The 22,301-nt window shown below is 36.5% G+C and overlaps 2 protein-coding genes and 1 long non-coding RNA gene across 3 annotated transcripts; 1 reads left to right on the forward strand and 2 right to left on the reverse strand.

Moving 5' to 3' along the window:
• Positions 1 to 6,717: 6,717 nt before the first annotated feature.
• Positions 6,718 to 9,694, reverse strand: LOC133700528 (uncharacterized). The gene has a single exon (XM_062124091.1). The coding sequence runs from the start codon at positions 9,536 to 9,538 to the stop codon at positions 6,971 to 6,973; it is 2,568 nt and encodes an 855-aa protein (XP_061980075.1). The 5' UTR covers positions 9,539 to 9,694; the 3' UTR covers positions 6,718 to 6,970.
• On the reverse strand, positions 9,614 to 12,824 carry LOC133702027 (uncharacterized). Its single transcript, XM_062126207.1, has 3 exons — positions 12,807 to 12,824; positions 9,739 to 12,699; positions 9,614 to 9,679 (listed from the first exon to the last, which is right to left on the reverse strand). Exons 1-3 carry the CDS (start codon positions 12,822 to 12,824, stop codon positions 9,614 to 9,616), a joined length of 3,045 nt encoding a protein of 1,014 aa, XP_061982191.1.
• Positions 12,825 to 12,848: 24 nt separating this feature from the next.
• Positions 12,849 to 13,600, forward strand: LOC133700468 (uncharacterized). The gene is made up of 2 exons (XR_009843413.1): positions 12,849 to 12,923; positions 13,055 to 13,600. It is a non-coding gene; the product is annotated as an uncharacterized LOC133700468 (long non-coding RNA).
• The last annotated feature ends 8,701 nt before the right edge of the window (positions 13,601 to 22,301 follow it).

The following is a 22,301-nucleotide window of genomic DNA, read 5'->3' on the forward strand; positions in this document are numbered from 1 at the left end:
TGATCCATAGAAGCATATTCTAGACCTTCTACATAATCTGACTAGGTCAGATTTTCCTCTAGTTATGTCAGATCCTCATCCAAACGCTCAAAACTTTCAGTTTCTATAAATTTAACTGCATCAATTAACCAAATACAATCTTAAATGTATAATTACATTAAATATTCATATTTATGTTTTTTTACCTATCCAATATTATTAATTTTAAATTTTCTGGTTAACTTGTCAAATATAGGGAATTGGGATTATAATCCTATTTACTAGAATGCCATAACGCTATTATATAGTTTCAAAGTCATTTTGCATTTTTACAAGTTATTTAATCATTAAGTGCTTGGCATCAAAATACCAAATAATAATAATAATAATAATATTTTTTGACGCAATCAACGAAACAGGACAACCCAGCTAGTCGAATTGACTATGGAAACGTCAGATACAAAAAGATAAAATAGGCAATTTGAAAGCATGCAATTATTTGATCAAAAGTAGGTGGCTATTGTTTTTACTTGTGAACAACTGTTACTAACTTCGGCCTTCAATGGTGTAGGAAATTTTCTCTCATATAAAATCATTTACTAAATTTTATTTAATTATTTAAGTTTTTTAATTGACAATATTAGAGTTGTAATAATCAAGGGTCAAAAATTCAAATATCATTATTTTCATTATTTTTTATTAAATTATGCACAAATAATATAGTGTCTATATAAATCTCAAATTCAAAATAATTTTATTTAAGAATATGTGTTATAAAATAATATAAAATTATTTATTATTTTTCATTTAACTTACTCTTGTATCACACCTACATAGGTCAAGACTATATAAATAGCTTTGAAACCTAAGTTAAAAAATCTCCTCTTTTGTATATATAAAAAACTTTGTCTTCCTTCGCTCTACATTGTGCTTTACAAACATGCACAAAATAGTCTTTTTAAGGATTTTTCCCTCTACCATTAATGCTAACATAAAACACTAAGAAGTTCCCTAAACCCACAGAACAAATTTGTTTTACAAGTATTCCAATTGTCCAAGCCTAACTTTAAGCTCATGACAACCTAAAAAAACTATAATCTTTTTGATGTTTTAAATAATCTTATCAAATCTAAAAGTATGGTTTTACATATGATGATAAAATTAAAGAAAATACCATTTAATCAACAATTGAAAATAATTAATTAAATTCATGACTACAAAGGAACACAGAAGGATTTTCCAACTAATTTAATAATGATAAGTGTTGCATCTCGGTTGATATCATGACAGAAACTAAGATATTTTATGAAAAATTATGAGTCACCACTTAATAATACCACTTAATAATTAAAAAAAACTAGGGATCTTGAAATATGCACAAATTAAGATAAAAAGATTAGTTATATTTAAAGAAAGAATGACGTTACCTTTACAACATCTTCTTATAAAACTTTACCTTTATTATGTGTTTTCTTTTAATTTTTTTATTGTCATCAATTATCCTAATTGTTTTTTGTTTTTTTATTTCTAATTATTTTGTGATAATTTTGATGTTGGTCTTCAAATATATCAGAAAATAATATTGATCTCTAAAAATAAAAGACTCTTCAATGATGCTCATGTTAAATCCTAAAAAAAAAATTTCATCAAAATAGTTAGAAATGGGTGTCATCTATATTTGATTTTAAAATCTTGAAATTAGTTCCTGTAAAAAGAGAATTTCACCTAAGTTGTTTCTAAAATTGGTATTGGACTCACAAAGATAGTAAAAAATTATACCAGGCTCTGGCCCATTATTTTGGTTTGTTTTCAAAACTAGCCCAAAGATTATTATTATTTTATGAATTTTAATAAGATTATATTTATATGAAATTCACATCAATAAAATAAAATTTGCTTATTCATTTCCTTTTTTTATCATTACAATTTTTTATTCGTTTATTTACGTGGATCGCGTGCAGATCACGCGTTAGTCAGCTAAATTCGATGAACACGAACTGGCGTGCTCGTCACGTGCTTAATTAATAAACCTGGAGGTAAAGAAAAACAATAGCGAAGGAATCAAATTGATTTGGGGATTTTTCTGTCTTGGACTTCATGGGAGTTGATCTCAGAGAGAGGTTAAAGCTTCAGGCGACACGACGGTGGTCTATGGTTGTTTGGGTCTGGGTTCTCTCGTGGGTGGCAGGGTGTTGCAAAATAAATGAAAAGACCACCAATCGACGATGAATCCAGTGGGGATTCTAGATCAAATGAGGGCTTCACACTAACCAACAATCAACTCAAGAACCTAATAGCTTAATTCATTCAAAATATGATGTGAGAGATTCACCCGAATCAAACTCCATCAATCACTCATCCTGGTGCCATGTTCCTTGCTTTCTTTCATTCTGTTACAACCCAATGTATATCAGTTCATTTTGCCCCAAGAAAAGAGGGAAAATAACTGACTTCGTCTTCTTATTCTTGTTTCTAGAGTCAAGTAAGCAAAACAGTGCGCAACACCAACAACCACACAGTGCACAAGGAAGTGAGTGAAACGATGCATAGCAAGTTAGTGAAACGGCGCGCATGGGCAGTTAACAAGCAAAAGACTGGCTTGCAACGGTCATTTTATTTTAAATTCAAGCTACCAACGTCTTCTTCTTCTTCTCCTGTTACTATTGACAATTCTCCCCCCCACGAAAGATTCCTTGTCGTCAAGGTTCAGCCATGGAAAACGTAATGCCAGTTCATCCGCGAACTCCCAGGTGACATCGGCTGGTGGTAAGCCTTTCCAGTGCACTAGAAACTGAGTAGTAGCTCTGTTTTTCTTTCTTGCAATGTGCATGTCTAATATGTCTTGTGGTTCCAGGTCAGGTGTTCGATGCAAAACAGGTTGGGTAGTTTGCACAGAGTGGTTTCCCGGGTGCCTCTTAAGCTGAGATATATGGAAGGCAGGGTGGATCTCTGCTGAAGGTGGTAATTCCAGCTTGTAGGCGACGTTTCCAATCTTTTCTATAATCTGGTATGGCCCAAAAAACTTAGCAACTAATTTTTGAGATGATGTGCGAATAGTTGATTGTTGTCGGTAGGGCTGTAGCTTCAAGTGGACATAATCACCTCTTGAAAAATGTCTTTCACTTTTCTTTCTATTGGCCCTTTTAATCATGTCCTTCCTTCTGGTTAGTGCTTCACCAACTGATTCTACTATGGAATCCTTAGAAAAATAGAGAATGTGTATAGGAGGAGGGAAACCATAAGGTACCTCATAGGGTGTCAATTTGGTAGCAGAATGAAAGTTGGTATTGCACCATCATTCTGCTAAAGATAGCCGTCTCACCCACAGACTTGGACACTCTCATATCATACATCTAAGATAATTTTCAATGCATTTGTTGACTATCTCTGTTTGCCATTAGTTTGTGGATGATATGCAGTAGAATAGAGTAGGTTGACCCATTAAATGCTGAACATATCCTTCCAGAATTTGCTCAAAAACACTGGATCCCTATCACTAACTATTGATGCTGGTAATCCATGTAGTTTGTACACATTGTCCATAAACACCTTAGCAACACTAGGAGCAGTATAGGGGTGACTTAGGGCCACACAATAAACATATTTGCTGAACCGATCGACTACTACCATTATGACCTTTTTTCCTTCAGATTTAGGTAGCCCTTCTATAAAATCCATACTAATATCAATGAAGTGGCATAGGGAATAGGTAGGGGCTATAACAGTCCAGGGGTGACCACATTTCCATGCTTGTTCCTCTGACAGATCGAACACTCACGCACAAATTTTCTAATATGCTTCTGTTGTCCTTTCCAATAATACAACCCTTCTACTTTTTTAGCAATACCTGTTACCCCAAAATACCCCCCCACAGCTGAACTATGATACATGGATATAAACTTATTTTCCAATTCAGGATCATTGCCTGCCACTACCTTCCCTTTTCTATTGAGATGATTATTAACCCAAGTATAGTGAGGATGAGAATCTGATGATACCTGTAAACCTTGAATGATGGCCTGTATAAAGGGGTCATTCTCCCATGACTTCTTGATTTCTTCCATAATGCTGGTGGAAATTATAGACACAGTCAAAGCATAAAGGTCATTGCTAGATATTCTAGAGAGGACATCGACTACCACATTCTCTCTTCCTTTTCTGTATTCTATCTCATAATCACATCCCAAAAGCTTGACAAGCCATAGGTGTTGAGCTGGAGCAGCCACTTTCTGATGCAAAAGATACTTAAGACTTATATGATATGTGCAAATTTTGAAGTGTCTTCCCCACAAATAATGCTTCCATTTAGTGACTGACTACATGCATGATAGCCATCATCTCACTCTCATAGACAGACATTGCTTGTTGTTTTGGCTCCAAGGACTTACTAATAAAAGCAATAAAATGTCCTTCTTGCATAAGTACTGCCCCTACTCCCAACAATGAGGCATATGTTTCTACCACAAACAATTTGTTCAAATTAGGTAGAGCCAACACTGGTTCATTAGTCAGTAATTACTTCAGTTGGTTAAATGCCCTAGTAGCTTCATCATTCCATGCAACTACATCCTTCTTTAGTAACTATGTCAGGGGCTTGCAGATGGCCATATACCCTTTAATAAATCTCCTGTAATACCGTTGAAGTCCTAGGAACCCTCTCAACTGATTCAAGTTCTTAGGCAGTGGCCAATCAACAATAGCTTGCACCTTGTGAAGATCAGTAACAACTCCCTATTTAGAAATAATGTGACCTAGGTATTCCATCTGCTCACTACAGAAGTTACATTTACTAGCTTTGGCAACCCGTTGATGTTTCCTTAGTAATTCAAATACAATTCTTAGGTGTTTATAAAGATTAGTAAGAGTATGGCTGTATACCAGAATATCATAAAAAAAAAAACACTAAGATAAACTTTCTTAGATACTCCCTGAAAACCTCATTCATCAAACTCTGAAAAGTAGATGGGGCATTAGTCAACCCAAAGGGCATAACCAGGAACTCATAGTGGCCACTATGAGTCCTGAAAGCTGTCTTGAATTCCTCTCCAGGTGCCATTCTGATCTGGTGGTAACCAGACCTGAGATCAATCTTAGAAAACACAGCTGCTCCCGCTAATTCTTCTTACAATTCATCTACCATTGAAATAGGATACTTGTCCTTGACAATGAGCTTGTTCAGGGCTCTATAATCCACTCATAGCCTCCAAGTTGAATTCTTCTTCTTGACAAGTACCACTGGGGAAGCAAAAGGTACTTGCTCTTATAATTCTTGTTTTCAGCATCTCCATTACCATCTCCTCTAACATATCATTTTGTAGTCCTGAGTGCCTATAAGGTCTGAGATTCATTGCTTGACTGCTCTCTTTAAAGGGAATAGTATGATCATGAACCCTAGGAGGTGGAAGTCCTTTGGGCTCCTGAAACAGATCCTAATAGGCCTCTAACATTGACTGTAAGGTAGCATCACTGTGTTTATTAAAAGGAAGTTTGGCTGTCATAGAGTTTATAATGTAATCATCATCCTCTATAATCCTTAAACTATACAAATGATATTCTGCTACTTGTTTGTGATTTCCTACCAAGGAACTTATCTGTTCAATCTTGATAGCTTGAAACTTGACTAGATTTTCCCACTTTAGTAATACCCTCTCCCCTTGTCAATCCAAGGACATCCAAAGATGTTTATAGTTGCACAAGATATCCCCCAACATAGACAGCCATTGAATATCTGGCACCATATCACAATTGCTTAGTTCAATGATAAAGGCATCTGCCTCCAAACACACTCCTTGCATTTTCCACTTGAGGCCCTTACATACTGACTTGCACATCATCTTCTCTCCATTAGCAGCTTGTACTATCATTGGCTTAATATTAGTCAGCTTGCACTTCAGCTTAAGAGCTACATCTGTGTTTAGGAAGTTGTGGGTGCTTCCTAAATCCACTAGTATATATTATCTGATTTTATAATATATTTTGTTCAATAAAATTTCACAGGATTTGTGATTCTGAAGTGGGCGGGGGCGTATTTTTTCGATGATGAAGGTTGTTTTCAGAACAATCTGTGGCTTAATCGAGTCTAAATTATTTGATTGAACTATATTAAAATTATACCATTCACATCGACATGCTACATTCAAAGATCTTTAATGATTGTTTCTGGATATTTACACTAAAACTTAAACCTAAAGAATTAAAAAAATGAAACATATTTTCTTAAAATTAAGTTATATATATTTATATATATGAATGTACCTGGATTCTTTCCTTTTTTAATTGATATCTCTCTTTAAAATGAGAGAAATCTAAGGAAAACTTTAGAGGTCATTTTCAAATAAAAAATCAATCCCAATATTTTTCCTTCATATGGTCTATATATCCTCATGGGAAAGAGCGGGGCATGAATGAATCAGATTTCATGCTGCTTCTTTGGTATGTCACAAGTGAATTGTGATGCTCAAGAGTAGAGACACTCTCTTTAGCTAGTAGTCAACCCCAAATTAGATAATCTTGTTTTCCCTTTGATATATGCTATGATAATGTAAATGTCTTGGACTTGTCTAGATTAAATAGAAAAATCCCAGTTCAAATTTGCAGAAATCTCCCACTTTTGGCTAATGAGTTGAGCATTTTTTTTCAAAACGATGTAATTTTAACTTTTTTTAAAAATTTTTGAAATGATATGCGTTTTGGATCAATCAAGTTAACTTACTCCATGATCTATTTCTTGAACAGGACTGGACCGGGTATAATAACTTTGTTGTGAGACATTTTCTAAGTATATTTCAATTTGGCTTTCACCTATGCTTAAGACTTGTAGGCATCGGAAAGAATCATGACAGAGAGAGGCAGGAACCATGACACATTTCCATTAATATACTTTTCCATTTTTAAAATACTGGTAATATATTGGGGAGACCAGCTTTATTCTTAATGCATAAAGAGATAAGTTGGGCGGCTGCTATTTCAGCAGCAGGCATGAACCATTAATTCACATAGACCTAACAATTTCTTCTTTCATGGCAAGAGAAAGAGCACTAAGATTGCCTCCTATTTCTACTCTAACACCAGGCATGGCAATTGCTCTACTCCCTACAAATCCACCTTCTCCAACTCTTATCCTGCCAAACTTAACTTTCCCTCCTTCACCTTCATATATATGTCCAAACAGTAAAGCTTCTTTTCCCACACAACCACCTCTCTCAATCTCCACCATTTCTGGATTCAATGCTGCTCCCATGCTATCTACGTAGGCTCCTTGGTCCAAATCAATGTCTGAACCCATGAGCTTTAGCCATAGCAAAAATAAGATAGACCCACTAGTCATTTCCATGAAGTAGTCCCCTACTACAGTTCTGAAAGCTTGCCACACAGTGTCCATGAAGACTCCTATGCTCCAAATGTGTACTGTTTGGCCTTCTTTCTTTTTCCCCACAAGAATCCACTTGGCCACAACACATGCTAATGCTGCTAGAACTCCTGAAGAAACCCAAACCAAAGGAAGCAACCAATGCATTGTGACTTTCTTGCTTTCCTTCAAGAGAAGAATCCAGTTCAGTGGAGCAAAGATGAGCAACCCCATCAGGAAGTATGGAAGAAATGTTTGCAGCAATGGTTGAGCAAAAATGACCCATAAGGTCTGATACCATTGCCTTGCTAGTGTAACTTTTCCCGAGTCCTTTTTCTCCAATGCTGCTGCCATTGGACAGCCTGAAAGGTCCACTTTAACATCACTTTGTTCTAAGAAGATCCTCCAAGCTTCTGGAAGTGGTTCTCCATTCCTCAAATGCTGACAAATTTCATAGATCAATGAACGACCATGATCAATTGAAGCACTTTGCGAGGATGAAGTGGCCCGGATCACATCCACCTCATGGCATCGAATATAGGGATTAAACTCTAGTGCTTCTGATTCTGCACCGGTGAGATTTTGATCAATGTGAACTTCCCCTATGTCAATGTAAGGGAATTCAGACTCATCCCATGGTTTGGTGCAGTCAAGTGCAATGTCACAAGTGGCATCATCATGTGGAACAGGTCGGATTTGCAGCTGGAAAATGTAGCGAATGCCTCCTGGAGAACTTACCCGGCTTTGGAAATCTTCGGCTAGGAAAAGTAAGGGACGGGTATCCTTTTCATCCCGTGGAATTGCACCTGTTTCTGGTGGGAGAATGCCCATAGGCTCAACTTTACCTGAATCCTCACTTATGTTTTCGTCACCAGGCCGCAATTTGAATTTCACATACATTTCCTGTCCGTCCGAAAACCTGAAGAGCCTGCAGATATTTGAGTAGTAGTGTAGATCAGCAAAAGAATTCGCATTGCGAAGAGACATCCAAACTGCATCACGGATATGTGGGGCTCGCTTCACATGCTGCTCTCTTGCAGGAAGTCCACAAACTAACCATGTTGCAAAATCAGCAATAGTGCGTGCAGATAATGCCTTGCCTGTCTTCAATGTTAGATCAAGAATCGAAGAGGAGTTGCTTCCATTGTCATCTGAAAGTATTCTTATCGCTGCTCCACGTACATCGATTCTTGCATCATCATCAGCACTCATGCCGTTGCTATGCCTGACTACAATAGGATAGCTCTTCCCAGCCTGGAATATCTTGTGGTTTGGAAATCCTTTCAGGTTGTCATAAATCTTCAGGTATCCCTTCCCACTAACACCAATTCGATGGAAATACCTTGCTTTAACCTTCAGAGTATTGGCAGCCAAATTTGCAGCTAAATTGCCAACTATCTTCTTGTATTTGTAGTCCATCTCTTCTATCCTGTCATCCAAGGCATGCATGGTGTTCTTGATCATCACTGGAGTTTGAGATCCAATATAGACACCGCCTTGTTGAAGAACTGAATTTGCAGGAGCCACTGAAAGAGCTCCAAGAATGACATCCTTTTGAACAACCGAACCAGGGAGGATGAGGCTTTGACTCCCGACAACCGAATTGTCCTGCACTTCAATTTTTCCTTGAGTAAACCCACTGGATGAATAGAAGCCAGCAATCATCCGACTGAAGTCACCAAGGTGCACACCATCACCAATTGTAATGAGCTCTGGGTCTGATACAGGATTGACAGCCCTGATGGAACAATGCTCACCGACACTTGCACCCAAAAGGCGCAAATAAATGCAGAATGCTTCTGTTCCTGACAGGAGTTTGGCAAATCTAAGGTGGCAGGCAATGGTAATTCTATGCCGGAGCCAGGCTTTCATGTGGGATTCCCTTTTCTCTTGTTTTTCAGCAAGAAAATGGGTCAAAGTGCATGTGAGGAGGCTGAGTATCAGGCCATGAGCCAAGTAAACAGTAGCAACTGACATTGCAAAGGTGGCTGGGTTTGATGGGACATTAGCAATCATTGTAGCATAAGCAATGATGGTGAATGGAGTCCAGTGAAAGGCTCCAGAGATGCAGAGAAATGAGAAGTGTTGAATGGAAGCAGGCTTTTGAGATAGCCAAATGTAAAGGAAGTAGAAAATGGCTGCTGAGAGAGTGCTGAGGAGACCAACCATGTAGATGCCCATGAAGTGGTAGGTGGCCTTATCAGACAGCATTGCACCCTGAAACCATTATAGAAATTGTAACGAGTATGATCAGTTCTTGTTTCAATTATGTAAAAAAAACATTCCTCACACATGTTTGCAATAATTGGAAAGAATCAAATTAGTGTAAGATGAGAAAACGGGGGAAGAAACCTATAACCTATGCAGTTATGGGTAAGATATAATAAATTGAAAAATATATAAAAAATTACCTTCTGAACATTGTGAGCCTTGCTAGATTTGAGTACAGCTTTTCCACCTTCTGTCTTCTGCAAGGGCTGCACATCTGCTTCTTCTCTCAATGTACTTCCTTTCTGGATTACAGCGTAAGGACCAACTGAAGAATTTCGGCCGATTCTAATGGCTTGGAAGCTCAAGATTCCATTCTTTACCTCATGGCTTTGGAGCAATGCCCCTTCAGCAATTACAGCTCCATCTCCAATTGAAACTAGAGATGGATCTGTAATGTCAACTGTATCAAGCAGAACTGAAGATCCGATCTTAGCGCCGAGCATCTCAAACCAATAATTAAGGAACACAGTTCCTCTCAAATGCTCTGCAAAAACTTTTGCAGAGATTTCTTGGGCCTTGTACAGTGCCCACCACTTGACAAAGTGAATAGACCAGATAGATACTTCAGGGGTCAGGGCATAGTTAGGTTTCAAGAAAGAATTCCCCAAGAAAGCAATGCTAATACAAGTAGAAATGATGCTAAGGATCCAAGCAAGAGGAGCCAATGCCAAGGGAATCAAGTAATTCCACCAGGGAAATTCCTCATTTAGCACAAGACTTGCTGAAAGCAAACTTGTGAAAGCCGAAACTGAAAAATAAGCAGGAAAGCTCAGCATGGCACAGACATAAACAAGGGCAAGAAGTTGGAAAAACCAGACACTGATTAGGCTAGTCGTGGAAACTTCTGTGTCAAACTCAGCAGAATCAATATCAGGTTCTGGTTGATAGGATTGAGAGTTCATGAGCTGTGGTTGAGACTTCATCGCAAGATTCTCTGAAAAGCTCGCCAAGTCTGCAATGCAGGTGGCAGTGAAGATATCGACTGCACCAACTGGCACACCGAGGAAATCTGAAAGTTTTTGAGCCGCTCTGACGACACCAATCGAGTCAATTCCATAGGAAACAAGACTCTCGGTGGCAGAGATATTCTTGATAGGAATTCCTGTTTGCTCAGAAACAAGCCCCTTCAAAAATTCTACTATTTCTTTATTCGTGAATTTGGCAGTTGGTGTAGGAGATGTTGCAAGCCGAGATCGAGGAGTTAATCCCTCTTTAGATGTCCCGGTGGTGAATGAACGAAGCAATTTTCGCTTTGCAAAAAATGGGTCTGGCACTGTGTTTAGAGTTCCATCAGTAAAATGTTTGAGGCATTCGAACCTCTTGATTTTACCAGATGTTGTTTTGCTGATAGTCCTGGGCTTGATCAGCTTGATAGAAGCCACAGTCACGCCATGTTCTTCTGCGACACGACTCCTTATGTTCTCCAACACATCCTTATCAACAGGCTTAGCATCTCTAACCTCGGCAATTACAACCAAGCCAACCTGGTCAGAACAATCAGGAAGTGAAATCCCTTTTGATGACAAGACTTCCTCAGGAACACCAATGACAGCACAGCAACCTGGGCGTAGAAGTTCGGATGCACACTCAACTGTTTTTTCTACATCTGTAGAGTAAATATTCCTTCCGGCTACTATAATCAGATCCTTGATTCTTCCCGTGATGAACACCTTTCCATCAATAATCCGTCCCAAGTCTCCGGTTCTTGTATATTTTCTTCCTGGATGATTTTGAAGCACATTTCTGAAAGTACTTTGGCTAAGTTCCTCCCTTCCCCAGTACCCAATTCCAGCACTCGGACTACTAATCCATATCTCTCCTTCCTTTCCAGATTTTCTAAGCTCCTCATTGGACTCTGGATCGACTATTCGGATGTCAATATCTTCACCATTTGGTTCCACATACCCGCAACAGACTCTTCCTTGCCAGTCTACCAATATGGGCTTGCCTTCTCCATATGCACAGCTGACGAACACACAATTCTCGGCCAATCCATAACCAGGAGCCATTACTTCTTGCGAAAGACCAAAAGGCCTAGTGAGCTCAACAAATCTTTTCAAAGTTCTCTGCCTCACTGGTTCAGCAGCAACCATGAGGAAAATCAAAGAAGAGAGGTCAAAGTTTCGAACCTTATCCTTGTCAGCATACTCCAATCTTCGGATTAGCAGTTCGAAGGCGAAGTTGGGACCGGCACTGTGAGTAGCGTGGTATTTGCTCATGATCTGAAGCCATAGAAGAGGGTTCTTGATAAAAGTCATTGGAGAAAACAAAATTGCTGATCCACCACTAACTAGAGCAGTAAAGAGGCCACCAATTAGCCCCATGTCATGGTATTGCGGAAGCCAGCTGACTAGTACTGTCTTTGAGGTGCTCTTATATATCCTCTTCATCAACTTCACGTTGTGAATAAGACCACCATGAGTTATCATTACACCTTTAGCATCTCCAGTTGACCCTGAAGTGAACTGCAGAAAACACAAATCCTCCGGCTGAGATTCAGATTCATATGCTATGTTTTCTGGAGCCAGGACTTTGGAGTCCTTGAGCCAAGAATCTGTATGCATCCATGGAAGGTTCGGCCATTTCCCATTTTTCCCTGCTAATGAGATTAGATTCTTCACAGAACCTGCCCGAACTGCTGAGTGATAGAGAAGGGTTGACAGAATTGCAACTGCATTGCAAGATTTAGCAATGCTTTCAATCTTCAATAGTGCTTGCCCACCTCTTTGCAGAGGATCTGGTGGGAGGACTGGGACTGGTAGGACCTTGGCTCTTAAGCACCCAAAAAAGGCATCAATAAAGTCCAGCCCTGGTACATAGACTAAGAGGACCCGGTCACCGGGCTTGATAACTGGTTTTCGGCTGGTCAAGAGTTTACGAGCAATGCAGGAAGCTTTCGCATGAAGTTCTGCATAAGTTCTTTGACATACTGCTGCCCCATCTTCGCCAATCCAGGTATAGAGTGTTTTGTCCTTCGTCATACTTTCAGTTCCCCAGTGTTTCAAGTAACCGTCAAGTGTAGAAAGATCAGGAAACTCCACTCCTTCACCCAGTTCTTTTGGATTTCTATCCCAGCAATCCGATTTCAAAGAAAACAAACTCTGCGATATCACAATCAACAAGCAAGTTTTGTTTCAAACTATTAAATTCAAGCATCATTTGATCCACTTATCCATTTATCACTAAAAACTTGTCAAAGTCAAATTACCTTAACATATGGAAACATAGGTACTGAGTTGTTATTTGCAAAATGCTTGCAGATAAGAGCCATGGCATAAGATGAATTTCTCTCCGTGAGTTCAAATGCCATGAGCCCACCAACATAGTAAGTGTTCCTCTGGCCTTGAAGTTCAGACTCCAGTTTGTTATAGAATCCATCCTTCATTTCTGTTTTGAAATTTAAATAAAAATAATGAATGAATGTGGATTCCTATCTGGTTTGGTTCAACGGTGTAGGAACAGTTCGTCAGGCATACCTTGGCTACCAACATGGGGGAAGTACTTGAATCTTCTCTGGAGAACTTCTTCCTCAACTTTTGCCCCCAAGGACATGACTACCTTCTTGGCTAGGTCAGCGACTGTTGGTCCCTTTATATCGAAAGAGTTCCCATAGGACCAAAATAAGAAAATGTCAGTGTCAGCATAGAATTTCTGCATCGCAACGGGATGTCCAATTGTTGCAGGATCTTCCATATATTCACCAAAGTAATAAAATCCAACTGGCATGTCTTCTAGCCCTTTGATCTTTAAAACAGTGGTGTAGTAGTCGATTGTCTGAACTTTTCTGAAGAAATATCTTTCGACTTCACTGAGATCCATCACTTCAGTCTCAGATTCTGCAACATGAATACCTTGTTAGCCATTTCCTGAAAGGAGAGAGGAACTTATAAGGTGGAAATCTAGAGGTATGAAGTTCAAGAAACCTGTAGATTTTTCTGCTGGAAATCTGTAAGTATTTCCATTTCTGAAAGGAAATGAACCAGAGATAATTATCTTATCAAACTCCATTTCTTGAATTTCCCCATTGTTTCTTTTAACATCAACTCTAACACTGTCGGGATTGCGCCTGATGGCCAGCACATCAGTTTTGCAATTAACCTCAATTGGAAGTGATTCACTGATCTTCTGCCAAAGACTAGTGTATCCACCTTTGAAACGCCGAATCTTTCCAGCCATGGAAGTCCGGGTGAACTCATGAATGTATGCATAAGGCATGTCTTGAACAAATCCATAACCAGAAGCAGTATATCCATAAGCCACAGATTTGGGAACAGATTTGAATCCACGACTCTCGAGATACGTAGGAGTCAAGTCTGCAGCTAATTCACTCACAGCATGGACTCCAATTCGACCAGAATCCTTTGCCTTATCCTGCAAACGGTGAAATGAAAATTTAAATTGATATCATTCCTGCAATATAAGAAAAAAACTATGGCTGCACTGAAAATTGAAACCAACCTGCAGTTCTAAGGTCAGTGACATCACAGCTACATAATCATCTGCAACTTTAATGTCCTGATACTTCCCTGTAGAGCTGTCAATATGAGCAAGCTTATGGGAATCCATTTCTTCTAATTCTGATCCAACTTCTTTTGCCAAGTGAAAAATGACAGGTGCACTGTTCTTAGCCAAAACCTGACCACCAAGATCATAAATCCTTCCTGTATATTGCAGAACAGATATAATCATTATACTTGGTGAAACTAAATTTACAGAAAACACTCTTTTTTTTTCTTATCTCTTCATCATGTACCTTCAATGTCTACTGATTCACACATGCCACCCACAGTGTGATGCTTCTCTAACACTGTGACATTCTGATAACCAAGCTTTGCCAATGCATAAGCAGCAGATATGCCACTTGGACCACCTCCTACTATTCCAATTCTTGTGTTCACAGGCAGGCATGGATGTAGCTTGACAAATTGATCCTCAATTGACACTAATGGGTTCATCTTTTGAGTACTTGCAATACCTACTGAAAAGGGCAATGAAGTGAGTCCAACTTCTATCTAATTATAACTCTACAATTTTAGAAACCACTGCTCAAAGGTATCTATGGATAATCCAGGATTCTGGATTTAGTGCATCTTTTCCATGTCTTCTTGTATGCTTTTTTTAGCAATAAGAGTTTAAACCCTTTCAACTTCTTCCCCTTTAAGACAGAAAAACACATATTTAGTCATTATTTTCTTCTGACGTTCAAAACAAAGCTTCTAATCATTTAGCTGATTCCTGGTACCGACACATATCTATGTAACAAAACCTGAGGTGAAGATAAATTCCTTCTGTATCCATATCTGGCCAAAAGTCTTTCTTTCATTAGTAATTAAATTACTACTGAAACCCTTCGTTTTCATTGTGCAATCATGTTTTGAATCAAACGAGACTAAAACAAAAATTCTTCAAGAAGACTACAAGGAGTATTGCTCAAGTGGACAACAGGCTTCCAACAGCAACCATTTCCTCTCACAAATGATCCACGTTCTGCATGTTTCAATCCATAGACATTGAAGACAGAATGGCCTAGCTATATATAGATGTGTTTTTTCAAAATCAAATGTTTAGCAATATAGGTGCCCTAAAAGCATATATCAATCAGCATGCCCCTACACTGAAGGTAAACAGAATGGCCTAAAGACTTACAGAAGGCCAAGGTTTCGAATCCTAGGAAGACATGGAAGGACTAATACAGGAATATGAACCAATCCACCCAACAAGCTAACCACTTCAAGTGAAATACATGAGTAGCTAGGATTGGCAGGGAAGAAGTGAAGATATGGACTAGGAAAACATAGAACACCAAATATATAATTGCTTCAAGAAAGAAGTGGTCAAGAGAAACAAACCTTGGAGACAAAACCAACGCAGGAAATCAATGCACTCCCTGTAAAGCCATTGCCACCACAGCTTGTTAACAAACATCACATGCCAAAACTAAGTACAAGTACTTCTCACATTTTGTTCATTCTCAACATGATCACAAGCGCATGCATTCTCACAAAACGAAGGCAAGAAAACACCATACACACCGTCTCCTCTCTCTCTCTCTCTCTCTCAAACCCTTTTGCTTTTTTCTACTTGAGGAAACGAAGAAAATAATGCAAATATGAAATGTTCAACTTCAAGCATCAGCACAGTAACTCACCTTGGGGTTGAAATGGGTAAAAGGGTGTCGAGTTCACTGCCAAGTGTCAGGATTAAACAGCAGAACACAACCAAAAAAGTTCTCGAAGCCTATTCACCACAATATTTATTTTCTTAATTGTTTTCCTATTTTGGGGGATTTAAGAGAGAAACTACGCAGGAGGGAAATGTGACCGTTATAAACCGTTAGGAACTTTTGTCATATGGATTATATATACAAGTCTACTGGCCTTTTTTTCCCTTGCATATAATAGAAAATGTCATAGCTCCAATTATATATATTAAAGTTGATGATGCTACAATGTTGTCGAGTCTAGCTCCAAATTTTTTATAACATTGATAATAACATCATCACAATATACATCTACACACAGCAATTGAGAAATGGATTTTGAGATGGGAATATAATATTATATTCCTTCCATTAATTAGGTAGACCATCAGGCCTTGATCAAGCAAAAAAAATTTCCCAAATACAATGAAGGAGACCTTTCATGTCACTTTCTTCAAACTAAACAGTAATATTTTGAAATCATTCACCCAAGCAGGATTTATATAGCTTAATTTTATGATAGAAGAGCTAAAAGAGTAGCATTAGTGAGTTAAATTCCTGCCTGTCAACAAGTCATCCTTCATTGTTTTCCAGACGGAATCAGTGTTTAAATACCAACAGAAATGGTAAATACCAACAAGATTTTTTCCCCCCTCCAACATCAATGTTAGAAAGTCCCCTAAACCCACAAAAGAAATTTATTTTACAGGTATTCCAATTCCCAAGCCCAGCTTTCAGCTCATAACAACCTAAAAATTAAAAACTATGATCTTTTCGAGGTTTTAAACAATTTTATCAAATCTAAGAGTATGAAATCACATGTGATGATAGAAACAAAAGAAGATAATTATTTCACTGTTCAATCCATATTGATGCACAATAAAACCTTATGACTTTTAACTTTCTTTCTTTCTAATAGCATGCGGAAAAAGTCCAGTTGTCAACCTCTCATATCAATCTCAGATCGATGAATCTGTTATACTTTTGATTCCGTTAAAAGCAATGCTTTCAATATGCTATCAAACAATAAAACTTTTTAATCGAATAAAACTATATATAAAACTAACGAAAACAATAGAGATCGTTTTTTTTTTTTGAGAAGAAAATGATTCATTAAACTATCTATGAGTTCATGATCACAGAGGGACCTTCCAGCAATTTACTAATGATGATGATGATGATGATGATGATGATGCTTTTTATATAACACAGAATCTCTTTGTTTAAATTATTTCAACATGAAATAAGTTTCTAATAGATATTTAGCATCTCTTAGAGCCGTAGCAATTGCTTAGCCGAGATGCCTGAAAAGTGACACAAACCCCCCCTTTTTGTGTGTGACGTAAACGATGCATATGTTCTTGTAAGGCTGCAAAATTCTTGCTAACCTTAACTGGTGCGGTGCTGCTGATGTGTTTTAGGGTCAGACTGACGACTAAATTTTTCATGAAGAAACTAACTTCGATTCCTTTTTGGTGATATTTGTCGCATCCAAAAACATCAAGCAAAGGTGTAGGAAGCTATGTCATGGATGACTTGAAAAGCCCAGCACACTTGTTTGAGGCACCAGAAATCTATTCACAGACACCAGAGGCTATAACAGTAGCTTTTAAATTGATGTATGGTTGTCAAAGCTGGATCAACTCGTGGCCTCATTCTAGCTTATTAATTAAACTAATTGTATGGTGTTTTCTTTCCGGGACTTCCTATTTAAGATTGTGGTTGCAAATTTTTTTAAAAGTGTTTTTTATTTATAATTGTATCAAATTAATATTATTTTTATTTTTTAAAAATTATTTTTGATATTAACACATCAAAATGATTTAAAAACATAAAGAAAATTAATTTGAAGAAAAAAAATTAAAAAAACTTTAAATTTTTTAAAAAACACTTTTGAAACACAACAAACAGATCAATAATCAAGTCAAAGTATTTATTTAGCTAACTAATTCTGAGATCATACTTAGGGTTAATTTGACTCGATTAATTAAAAGTTGTTAGTACTTAAATTGCTGAGTTAACTTGTGAATTTGTTTTTTTATATATATAATAATCAAGTCAACTTGTAAATTAACAACATGGTGGTGTGAGAGTTTTTTTATGTTGATATAAAAAAATAAAATTTATGTTAATTTATATCAAAATGACATAATAGATCAAGAATTTAACTAATTTATTAGTTTATGGCAAGTTTTTTATTATTATTATTAACATGGATATTCGGGCCAGCTTGCGTCCACCTCAACTAATTTCACGAGCCATAAAGTTAACGACCATATAAGTCTCTAGTGGCTTTAAGGTTTGTGAGACTCGAACCGGTGACTTCTAGGAAGCAAATCCAGAGCCTGACCAGTTGAGTTACATCTTTCAAGCAGGGACGGAGCTGGTAGTATTTGATAGAGAAGACTAAAATTAATATAACAAGATAATTAGAAAGCTCATTTATTTAAAATGAAAAATATTATACTATTCTATACTTAAATACTAAATAATAAAAAAATTTAAAATGTTAGGCCTGAGCCCTACTTGCCTCCTTCCAGTTCCGTCTCTGCCCTTAGGGTTGTCATGGCAAGTTTCTTCTTTACAAACATGGTGGTGTGAGTTTTTATTTTTAGTGCAAATTATTTATAATTATGACAAGGGCAAACATTGATAATGAATAACATCATCCACAATAATACATCTGCACACAGCAATTGAGAAATGGATTTTGAGATGGAAATATTGCATTCCTTCCATTAATGAGGTAGATCATTACGCCTGGATCAAGCAAAATCATTTCCCAAATACGATGAAGGAGACCTTTCATGTCACTTTCTTCAAACAAAAAACAGTTCTATGTTGAAATCATCCACACAAGCAGGATTTATATAGCTTTTATAGATGAGCTAGAAGAGTAGCATTAGTTAGTTAAATTCTTGCCTATCAACAAGTCATCCTCTCCCTGGCTTGTTATTTATCCAAATACTATCGATTAAATCATGATATCATAGCTATATATTCGGTGGTTTGGATGATTGGGATTTGATATTATAGCATATGGAAATGGTATCATTATCTTAACCAGTTTATCTCGAGTTAATATTTAGGATAACATGTTACTATTTTAGAATAGAAGAGAAAAAGAAAGCAGAGTTAAAGGAAACATGTTTTTCTCTACTAGAAAACAACTTAAAGTATGAACGCAATAAGATAATTAAAATAAAATTCTAAAGAAAAATAATAAATCCAAAAATCATAGGAAAATAACAAAGTTGACCCAATATAAACTTCTTGATCTGATTCCAAGAGATTCAATGGTCAGATCATTAACAAAGTAGAAGAGACAAAAAAAGCAGAGACAAAAGAGATATGTCTCTTTGTACTTCCTGTTTTGAAAGTATAGAAATTCACTTCAAAAATATTTTAAAGACAAATTTATTTTATATCTCTCTCTTTACCTTTTCAATTAAACATGTTTATGTCTTGTATATGTCCCTTCTATTTAGATATAATTGTATGAGCAAAAAGGGTTGCAATGTGAGTTTTAAATTCCTAATTTTTTTCTCTAAAAATCAAGTATATCATGTTGTCTTCTCAAGAGGTTTACAAGACTTTTAAATAAGTTATAAAAATCTACATATAGTAGGAATCAACCTAAAGTATGAAAGCATTAAAAAAATTAAAACAGAATCTGAAACAAAAATAATAAATATGAAAATCATAGGAAAATAATAAAATTGACCCAAATATCAATTTTAGGCCTAATTATGAGAGATTCAATGGTCTTATAAGTTACAAAGTAGTTTTCCATAAGAAAATTGCATGTAAAATAACCTGAAACAATTTGAGTCTAATCCAATAGTTAGTTTTCTCGTTATCTTTATTTAAAGATGTTAACCTAATATGACAAGACCATATCTCCTTTTAAGTATAGACTTGTCTCACTAATCCATAAAAATATCTACTAGACTATCTACACAGTATGCATGGGTCAAATTTACATCTTGTTGTTACCCAATTTTTTATTTTATTTTTCAAAAAATAATTTGAAAAAGACCAAAAAAATAAACAAAACAAACTCAAAACGTATGTTCTTGACATATTTGCATCATTTTTAACATCTTTTCTAAAAAATTTAAAATTAAAAAATCTAATTTCGATGCTTTTAGTTTTTAGCGCGTTTATTGAGTCGACGTTGATGTTGTCTTTTTTCAAAAATCAAAACACAAAAAAATCAAAAAATAAAAAAGGAAAAAAATGCATTTATTATTTTAGTAATCTAATTGTAATTATGGAAGAGAGAGAATCAATTTTAGAATTGAAAACCCTCTCACCAAGCAACCTAATTTTTAATCAAATTAATGGTCCACAATCAATATTCTTAATCCTAAGGATCTATATTTCTTTGTTTTGGCTCTAAGTTATTCCTACAAAACAATAAAAATCAAATAAATTGTATAGATTAATTCTTGAAATTTAATGGTTGATTTTGGTTTGCTGTACCTTCAAGCCAAAGAAATTAAAATATAAATTGTGTATTCTGCCAAAAAAGAGTGGTGGCAGCGGCAGCGGCAGCGGCTGGGGGGGTGGGGACTAAAAAAAAAAAAAGAAAAAGGCAAGAATCACTTTTACCACACTTTTCTCTCTAAGTCACATACTCTCTCAAAAAATATATTTTCTTTACATAACTTTTCTTGTCTAAAATCTAAAAGATTAGTTAGGGTTTTTTTATTAACAACCAAAGATCTCTAGATTTGGTTGAGAAGGGTGGCTATGACGTCATATTCTCGCATGAGGGTACTTGTTGAATAATCAAAACCTAACAAAATAACTAATAAACAATTTAATGATGATGACGATGATGATGATGATGATGATGATGCTTTTTATATAACACAGAATCTCTTTGTTTAAATTATTTCAACATGAAAGAAGTTTCTAATAGATATTTAGCATCTCTCAGAGCCGTAGTAATTGCTATTAGCCGAGATGCCTGAAAAGAGACACAAACCCCCCCTTTTTGTGTGTGACGTAAACGATGCATATGTTCTTGTAAGGCTGCAAAATTCTTGCTAACCTTAACTGGTGCTGCTGATGTGTTTTAGGGTCAGACTGACGACTAAATTTTTCATGAAGAAACTAACTTCGATTCCTTTTTGGTGATATTTGTCGCATCCAAAAACATTAAGCAAAGGTGTAGGAAGCTATGTCATGGATGACTTGAAAAGCCCAGCACACTTGTTTGAGGCACAAGAAATCTATTCACAGACACCAGAGGCTATAACAGTAGCTTTTAAATTGATGTATGGTTGTCAAAGCTGGATCAACCAGTGGCCTCGTTCTAGCTTATTAAACTAATTGTATGGTGTTTTCTTCCTTGGCTTTGCACTTTTATCATCAAAGAGAAGGCAAAGTGTTTATTTATCTAAATAATTCTGAGGTTAATTAAAGGTTCTAAGTACATAATTGCTGTGTTAACTTGTGAATTTCGTTTTATATAGTTGTAATACCCGGACATTGCAGCGACCGATTAAAAATTAATCTTGAAAAAAAAAAACAGATATCTAACATTTTGCTCTTTGGGAAAAAAGATCTTATTTAAGGAGTCGCCACCTAATATTATAGTTACTAGAAATCCTAATTGGTCAACAGAGATTTTATGGTACGGGACTGGTTACGCAAAAGACAAGATGTTATCACTCCTTAAGCGTCCTATCTGAGTTAGGCTGCATTATTGGTTTTGTCTAAAATTACTAAGAATTTGTTCTCCTTTCTTTTTTCTTTGTTCTTCCTATATATTATATTCCTGATTCTAGCGTCAGTGAACAGTACCTATAAATATTTACAACTCTGGCATTGGTAAATATTGCACAAACTAAAAAAATACGATATTCCTAACTCTAGCGTAAGTGAATAAGTTCGCAGAATTTTGAATTTTTATTGAAGAAGAAACAATTTTTCTATGCTTTTTTTATTTTATTTCGACCATTTTTTATTGTTTGCTCTTTTTAGACAAGAATAAAAAAAAGCATTGCACAACATATTTCCATTTAACACTAATGATCCATAGATTTAGCACATAGTAGAACAAACACAAAATGTAAGAAAAAAAATACAACAAAATACGATGGGCTGACAAATAAATCAACAGAGATCTCTAAATATTTTTAGAATTTTCTAATATCAAAACATGGCTTGTTTGGCCAGATATCTAAATAGAAAGGGATAAAATACATGAATAAGACATAAAAGTGTATTTTACCAAACATACCTTTAGTCAGCATAGTTTGGGCTGGCTGGACTGAATGTCCAGATCCGACCCATTTTCTATATTGAGCTGGGTTCAACCCAGCTGTACGATCTGGTCTAGACCCGGCCAGCTGGACGGGTAACCCGTCACCCTTTTCTTTCCCCTTTTTTTTCCTTACTCGCAAGCGTGCGTGGACTGTTCACGCACGCTTGCTACAAGAGGAGAGTAATTAAAATTCAGGGAGGGGGGGAATTGAAAGTGACTTCCCTGTT

This window comes from Populus nigra, chromosome 8, assembly GCF_951802175.1.
Source record: "Populus nigra chromosome 8, ddPopNigr1.1, whole genome shotgun sequence".
NCBI lineage: Eukaryota > Viridiplantae > Streptophyta > Magnoliopsida > Malpighiales > Salicaceae > Populus > Populus nigra.